Here is an 8,102-nt window from a genome sequence, read left to right on the forward strand (position 1 = left end):
CTTGGCTCACTGCAACCTCCACCTCCCAGGCTCAAGAGTTTCTCCCACCTCAGCCTCCCAAGTAGTTGGGACTACAGGCTTGTGCCACCACACCTGGCTAATTTTTGTATTTTTAGTAGAGATGGGGTTTCCTGGCCTCAAGTGATCCACCTGCCTCGGCCTCCCAAAGTGCCGGGATTGCAGGCGTGAGTCACTGCACCTGAGCTACAGCAAGCTTTTCAAGACGTGAGTCTTCATCCTCAAAAAAAAAGAAATGCCATTGGTCAGTTTCAGCCTATGTGCCTCCCTTTTCTTTTGGGAAGATGAAGCTGTCACTCAAATTAATCACCCAAATAACCACTGGGGGCCCAGTGACTAAAGTGATAATCTCACAGCCACCCCTTGTTAAGTAAGAGAGTCTGACATGAAAGACCTTTACCTAAACACAGTAAGAAGTAACAGTTATGAAGACTTTATAAAGCCTTGCCCTACAGTAATGTCACCTAAACCTTCCCCTTTTCCAGTATCCATTTAAAGAAAGCCCCGTCTGAGCTGCCCATGTGGCTGGGGCTTACATGGGCAAGCAGGGAAAGCAACAGACAGTAAGCTGAATTCTTAGCAGGAAACTGGCCCTTCAAATTGCCCCCTTCCCCTCTCTTGTTTTCTACAACACCCAGGTAATCCCTAATTCCTAGAGAGACTGGAGATGGCTTTCCCTTTGAGGGGTATTGAGGTCCCCAAAGTTGATGGATCATTTTCCAAGCCCTTCAGATTTGCTTGCTTTGCTCTGCTGCAGTGTTTCTCCAAGCCTGGTATGGGCATCACCTGGGAACTTGTTAGACATGCACACTCTGGGCACTGGTGGACACCTGTAGCCTAGCTACTCAGGAGGCCAATGCAGGAGGATTGCTTCAGCTCAGGAGTTTGAGTCCAGCCTGGTAAACACAGAGAGATCTAGTCTCTTAAAAAATAAAAATTAAGAACAAATAAAATAAAAATGTTATTCCAGATAACTGGACTAGGAATGGAAATAGGTTGTACACCCATTGTCTTTTAAAAAAGACAAAGAAAGAAAGAGAGAGAGAAAGAGAGAAAGAGAAGGAAAGAGAGAGAGAAAGAGAGAGAAAAAGAAAGAGAAAGAAAGAAATAAGGAAAGAAGGAAGGAAAGAAAGAGGGAAAGAAAGAAAGAAGAAAGAAAGAAAGAAGGAAGGAAGGAAGAAAGAAAGAAAGAAGGAAGGAAGGAAGGAAGGAAGGAAGGAAGGAAGGAAGGAAGGAAGGAAGGAAGGAAGGAAAGAAGGAAAGAAATGCAAATTCTCTGGCCCCAGCCCAGTCCCCCTGAATCGGAAGTCTGGAGGTGGGGCGCAATGATCTGTCTTTTAGCAGGTCCTCCCACCTGGAGGGAGAGGATGGCACAAGAAATTCTCCCTGTAGGGGAAGAGTGTTTTATAACCAGCATCCTTCAGAACTGCCAGCACAGGGTGATAAAAAGCAGCTGATTTCTAAAGGCACTATTCTTAAATTCCCATACAGACAACACGCCCTCTACTACCTATAGCCTGGATGGGCCAGCTCCGTGCCCCCACCCCATCCAGCAGGTACCCCACCCACCCCAGCTCCCCTCCCCTACTGTGAGTAGAGCAGAGCATCCTGGGGTTAGACCTCACCAGCCTCTTCCCCTCTAGATCCCCTCCATTGCCTTGGCATATGAGAAAGCTGAAAGTGACATCATGAACAGGAAGCCTCGCCACAAGAAGAAGGACAGGCTGGTGAACCAGCCGCTCGCTGTGTACTCATACCTGCACATTGGTACGATGAGGGCGCATCTTCCCCATCACACCAGGGACTGCCCCGAGAATTGAATTCACTGGAGTCAGGGGCACAGCCAGAAAGTGTGGTTTTCCTGTGGGGTCAGGGTTGAGGAGGGAGGGGAACCGAGAGCAGACAGGACGAGGCAGTTCCCTGAGGCCATCATAGAACCTGTGTCCTATCTCTCTTGTTCTTTCAGGCCTCATGCAAGCCCTGGGAGCTTTCCTTGTGTATTTCACCGTCTATGCACAGGAGGGCTTTCTGCCCTGCACTCTCATGAACCTGCGGGTAGAATGGGAGAAGGACTACGTGAATGACTTGGAAGACAGCTATGGGCAGGAATGGGTGAGTGGCAGGAGCCCTGCCGCAGAGTCCACCTGATTCTCTCCATGCTCATTGCCCTGCCCAGACTTACATAGAACCTCCATGTCCCTGAACAGCCTGGGAAAGCTTCAGTTAATAGGGCTCAGGGCCCCCTTGCTGACACGTGTTTGGCCTTTGCCGGGTCTCATGGCGCAGCCTCCTCTCTTGGACTAGACGCCAAGAGGTCCCTTTTTTTACTTTAGCTTTGCCATTGGTATAGAAGAGTGACCAGCCCAGCCACACCCACAGTGGGGCCACATAAATTTACATCTTTCAGGCCAGGTGCAGTGGCTCATGCCTGTAATCTCAGCACTTTGGGAGGCTGAGGAGGGAGGATCACTTGAGCCCAGGAGTTTGAGACCAGCCTGGCCAACATAGTGAGACGCTGTCTGTGTTAAAAATAATAGTAATGACAATTTTTAAAAAATTAACATTTTTCTGTACTCAGCTGGTTCAAGAAAGAAAAATGTTTCTTTCCAAACACTAGGAGGTGGTCCACTCTCAGTCCGGGTGAGGTGCGGAAAGAACATGAAGCTTTGGAGAACTGCATTGCAATTTCCTAAAAGTTTTCCTTTAGGCCTCAAAGTCTCTTCCTTCTCTGCCCGTTAACAGACAAAGTACCAGAGGGAATATCTAGAATGGACGGGCTACACGGCTTTCTTTGTTGGCATCCTAGTCCAGCAAATAGCAGATCTGATCATCAGGAAAACCCGGAGGAATTCCATCTTCCAGCAAGGTCTCTTCAGGTACTGCCCGTGCCCGGCCTCCTGGGGCAGCCCTGGGCCTGCCATGCAAGGATGACGATGATTTGTTTTTCACAAGACCGAGTTCTGGCCACACTTGTAACCCCAGAGGCACTGACTCTTCTGGTGGCATGGTCTGCTGGGTGTATGATCATGAAGCCACAAGAATCCCAAGTCTGTCTGCTTTTGTGTGTCTTGCAGAAATAAAGTCATCTGGGTGGGGATCGCCTCACAGATCATCATTGGTCTGATCCTCTCCTATGGCCTCGGAAGTGTCACAGCCTTGAGTTTCACCATGCTTAGGTGAGTTCGCCCTCAACAGCATGGAGGAAAGAGCCAGCCTCTGCTTTGAGCTGTCGCAGCCTAAATAAACCTGAGGATTCCCAGGGTTCTTCCCCAAGTCTTTCAAAAGACATCAAACTGATCCCATGCTCTATGAGCCCAAAGCTTTGATCTGCATTTTCCAGAAGTGGAAATGGGTTTTCTAGACCTCACCAACCCGCCTTCATCCTCGTCCAACAGGTTGCTTCAAAGGCAGACATTGCTTCTAGCAGTCACAGTGCAGGTTAAACAAGGAGCTTTCCACCTTTATGTTGTGGGACCTCGTGGATTTGTTGTTCTTTGCAGTAAAGCAGGACAAATGAACGAGAACCCCCATTCCCACTGGGCAGGGTTAGGCTATCCCTGTGGATGAGTCAGGGCTCACCCTCCACCTCTCTGCTTCCAGGGCTCAGTACTGGTTTGTGGCTGTGCCGCACGCCATCCTGATCTGGGTGTATGATGAGGTGCGGAAGCTCTTCATCAGGCTCTACCCTGGAAGTGAGTAGCCTATGATTTTAGAGGCTCTGTGTACCCACTTCAACAGACTCTCCATTTCTGATGTGCTTTTCTCTACCTCTACAGGCTGGTGGGATAAGAACATGTATTATTAAGACCACCTCACTTCCTATGTCTCTCAGCGGCACGTTGGGGCACACTTGTTCATCTTCTGACCGTTTGCTGGGCTATTCCCCTGCAGGGCAGACATCATCAAAATTCATACAAGAGGAAATTTTCATGCAGCAAGCTGTATGCAGGATGCTCACTGATGTTTTGCACTTTAAAACTGAAATTCAACTCTTTATATAGGATTTTTATTTTCTATCTCCATCTCCTCATTAAAAAATATGTACATTTCAAGGTAATGATATAGGGAAGAATGTGTTTATATGTATTTGAAACTCCTTGATGTTAATAGTCTTGTGTAACCCTGGCATCTACTGGGGCCTGCATTAAGCTCTAGCTAGGATTGCTCAGAACTCCTTTCCACACCCTATTAAAGGCCCCATGACCTCCCTAAGATTTCTGCAAATCCCCCGAGAAGGTATGTTTTCATGGTCTCCTTGCTCAAAAAAGGCCAATTCATCCAAGGGTCTGCAGGAGATGGAAGTGGCGGCAGGTTTACATCACAGCAGCACGCATGACCTCAGCTTTGACTTGTTTAACTCTGAGACGTCCTTCTTGAAGGCTCTTGCCACAGTTTCCCTGGCCACGTCACCCCGTCCCACCTCTGGTCATCTCCCCAGCCCTTTATGCCCCTGTCGCCCTCCACCCCTACATCAGCTCCTCCAAAACTGAGCTCCCAGTTCATTCTGCATATCCTAACTCAAAATGCTCATTTTATCCAAGGGGGCTTTCTTCACCAGGATTCAACCCTAGTGGAGAGCTGTTGTGGTTTCAATAGTAATATTTATTTCTTGTAAAACAGTTGCCAGGTGCTCTCCAGCAATTACGTTTTGTCAGTCATGTTTCATGTTTTAACTTAGGTGTATTCAAGGGTGGCACACCCATGTTGACAGGCCCGGAAAGGCCTCATTTGTAACTAAAAGATGTTTTATAAACCAGGTTTAATTGTGGTGTTCTAATTGATTCACATTTTTCTAGAATGACAAGCATGGGACAAAAAAATAAGATATGATTTCTTATTTTCTTTTCCTTGCTCCTTCTGGTCATTTTACTTATCTGTGGAACATCTGGGAATGTAGGATTTTTCTTCTGAACTCTTCCTCATGGCCCCAGGGCTCCAGCTGGGGCCTCTGATGCGCCTGCGATTCTTGGTCGGACGCCTGTGGGAGGGCCCGTCTTTCTGCAGCAGCACTCGAGAGAAGGGTTCTACAGCCTTTCCATCAACTGCACACCTCACACTAACTCATTTGACAGAACCTGAGAATTATGTTTGGTTAAGCTTTCCTCATCCAGTAGCCTGCCCGGTCACCTCTCTCTCTCCATTAACAGTCTTTCACTCCGGGGCATCTGGGGCTCTAGGTTGGCATCTCCGGGACAGGAAAAGGCAGGCTTAGAGTCACCATGCCCTTGGGGTCACATGTAGGAGCAGGAAAGAGGGAAGGAGACTATCCTTGTAATTTTATGTATATAGATTCCAGTGCATATTGTGTGCAGCCATGCAAGCTAGAATAATGTTGCTGTCCTCAGGAGATTTGTAATCTATGTTCAGCCACAATTATCATTGGACTAATCTCCTATCAGTAGTTCCAGTGAACTGGAAACACTTCCCAGAGTGGTTTGGGCAGTGTGGTCACGGCTTTCTCGTTCCAGTCTCGACAAGGCAGCTAATGCTTTCTAGACTTCAGCTAAGAATAACCTTACTTACTCTTTCCTGAGAGGCTGCGTGAATGCTCATGGCTGCAATGCTTGGCAGCTCTTGGTCCTGCCAATGCCAGCAGGACAAGGCCATCAATTTAGCACAAAGCTGCAAGGTTTAACTTGGGGTTGGATTAGGGTTGAAAGGAGTTAACTTGGAATTAGAAGCGTCTTCATAGCAGGAACTATGTATGAAATAATGTTCGTATTTGTGCTTATTTACTCTTGCAAAGAGTTGACACTCAAATATTTATAAAATTAACAAATAACTAACTTAAGAAATCCCAGAAAAGACACTAGCATTATCGAGTAGCTTTATTAAGTTGTAGACAGAAAAAGGCAATAAAATCCCATTTCAGAGGGTGTTTTTGAAGGAACTATTTAATTGACCCACTGAAGCCTAGATAGCTTTTATTATAGGAAAAAAACGATGTCAATTTAAATCTAATTGATGTGGTAGAGTATCTCAGAGACATAAACATGACGCTGAATTCCTAGAGTCTTTGCTTTTTAAAACAATCTAATTTATTCTGATTGTAAAATTACAGCTCTAAATGAGCTATTTTCTTAAATAGAAAATTTAGAATAAATGAGATTAAAAAGTAAATTAAAATCACCCTGAATCTCACTATGTAGTCATATACCTAAATGAAAGAGTAATTATTTCTTTGGAGTTTTTCCGCACATATATTTATTTTTAGGTAAAATTAAATGAAGTTTTCAATTCTGCCTTTTTTATTTAACATCAAAAACATGGTGTTAATGACTGCACAGTATTCTAGATTGAGAGTGCTTTCGCTAACTATATCTGCCCTGTGAGATAGCTCATTAATTTCCTACTAGGCATCTTTCTCAAAAAGGCTGCATCTTATCCTCAATATTATATCACACATCTCCATTTTATAAAAGATTCCTCAAATTGAAATTAACGCATTCAGAGCATTCTTAAGGCTCTGGCTACACATTGCCTAATTTATCTTTAGATAAGCTGTATCAGTTTACACCCCCACCAGCAATAGAAAAATAATATTTATCTTGCCTATCATTAAGATATGAATGCTCAGTCAGCCATAGAGCTTTCTATAATTTGACAAAGATGTAGGAAGTGCTCCTGTATGGCTTGAGAACATAGCCCAGAACAAGATAGAGCATGGAGCCAGTACACCAGTAGAGGGGTGAAAGGAAAATACAAATTGTGATAAGGTCTTGAAAGGCATAATGGGGCTTAGATAATCAGGTGATAGGATTGAGGGCGGTCAGCTAAGTCCTTTTAAATAGGGTAGTCAGCAAAGTCCTTTTTGTTGTTGAGTGTGAGATGAAGTCTCACACTGTCGCCCAGGCTGGAGTGCAGTGGCACAATCTCGGCTCACTGCAACCTCCGCCTCCTGGATTCAAGTGATTCTCCAGCCTCGGCCTCCCCAGTAGCTGGGACTACAGGCACCCACCACCACGCCGGGCTAATTTTTGTATTTTTAGTAGAGACGGGGTTTCACCATGTTAGCCAGGCTGGTCTTGAACTCCTGACCTCAGGTGATCCGTCCACCTTGGCCTCTCAAAGTGCTGAGATTACAGGCGTGAGCCACCATGCCCAGCCTAGCAAAGTCCTTTTTGAGGAGATGAATGCAAAGAAGCAGACAGGATGACAGGAAGAGGGAACAGCATGAGCAAAACTCTGAGAAGTCAGAGGGGCCTACCAGGAACACACAGCCAGGGAAGACCTGGCAATGGGGAACTGGAGGGACAGGCAAGAATCTCACCCTAGAAGGGTTCAGAGACCAAATGAAGGAGGTTGCATTTAATTTCCAAACAAGCTATTAGGCCCAGTGCAGTGGCTCACATCTTTAATCTCAGCACTTTGGGAGGCTGAGGCAGGAGAATCACTTGAGACCAGGAGTTTGAGACCAGCCTGGGCAACACAGGGAGACCCCATCTCTACAAAAACGAATAAACAAGCTATTGAAGACAATTAATAAAAGAGGTGACCTGATCCAGTTCACATGTTCAGATCACTTTGGCTTCTGTGTAGACGATGGGAGGCAGACCAGGCTGTGGTAACTGGTGTGAGTGTACCTTCAACGGAATACACAGACTCAATGGAGGAGTTTCTTAAGCGGGGTTGCCGCTAGGTGACTCAAGACATAAATGTTCAACTCAGGCTCCTAGAAAGGCTCACAACTGCCCTGACTGCCCACATCACAATCAAGATAGAGACAGAAGAGATGCTCAAGCAGGTGTCATCTCGCCAGGAGTCTAGAACAAGATACATGTCTCAATGCACATGGCTGCACTCCTTAAGAGCCTGGGCAGGTGCTTCTGACTCTACAAAGATCATGAGTTCTCCACATTTGTTCGTTCTGCTATCATCGTTCCACTAGTGGCATCTGATGTCTCTTAAAAAGACAGTGGCCGGCCGGGCGGGTGACTCACACCTGTAATCCCAACAATGGGAGGCCGAGGCGGGTGGATCACAAGGTCAGGAGATCGAGACCATCCCAGCTAACACAATGATACCGCATCTCTACTAAAAATACAAAAAATTAGCTGGGCATGGTGGCGGGCACCTGTAGTCCC

General features: G+C 46.2%; 1 protein-coding gene across 1 annotated transcript in view; it reads left to right on the forward strand.

Annotated features, from left to right (window-relative positions):
- The window catches only part of ATP12A (ATPase H+/K+ transporting non-gastric alpha2 subunit), a 31,422-nt gene extending 26,628 nt beyond the window's left edge, over positions 1-4,794 (forward strand). The window contains exons 18-23 of the mRNA XM_054529518.2: positions 1,662-1,785; positions 1,985-2,130; positions 2,761-2,894; positions 3,093-3,194; positions 3,619-3,710; positions 3,795-4,794. Of these exons, the coding sequence (XP_054385493.2) occupies positions 1,662-1,785; positions 1,985-2,130; positions 2,761-2,894; positions 3,093-3,194; positions 3,619-3,710; positions 3,795-3,823 (627 nt within the window). The 3' untranslated portion in view covers positions 3,824-4,794. The remainder of the gene's footprint in view (positions 1-1,661; positions 1,786-1,984; positions 2,131-2,760; positions 2,895-3,092; positions 3,195-3,618; positions 3,711-3,794) is intronic.
- Positions 4,795-8,102: the final 3,308 nt, after the last annotated feature.

Source organism: Pongo abelii, chromosome 14 (assembly GCF_028885655.2).
Source record: "Pongo abelii isolate AG06213 chromosome 14, NHGRI_mPonAbe1-v2.0_pri, whole genome shotgun sequence".
NCBI lineage: Eukaryota > Metazoa > Chordata > Mammalia > Primates > Hominidae > Pongo > Pongo abelii.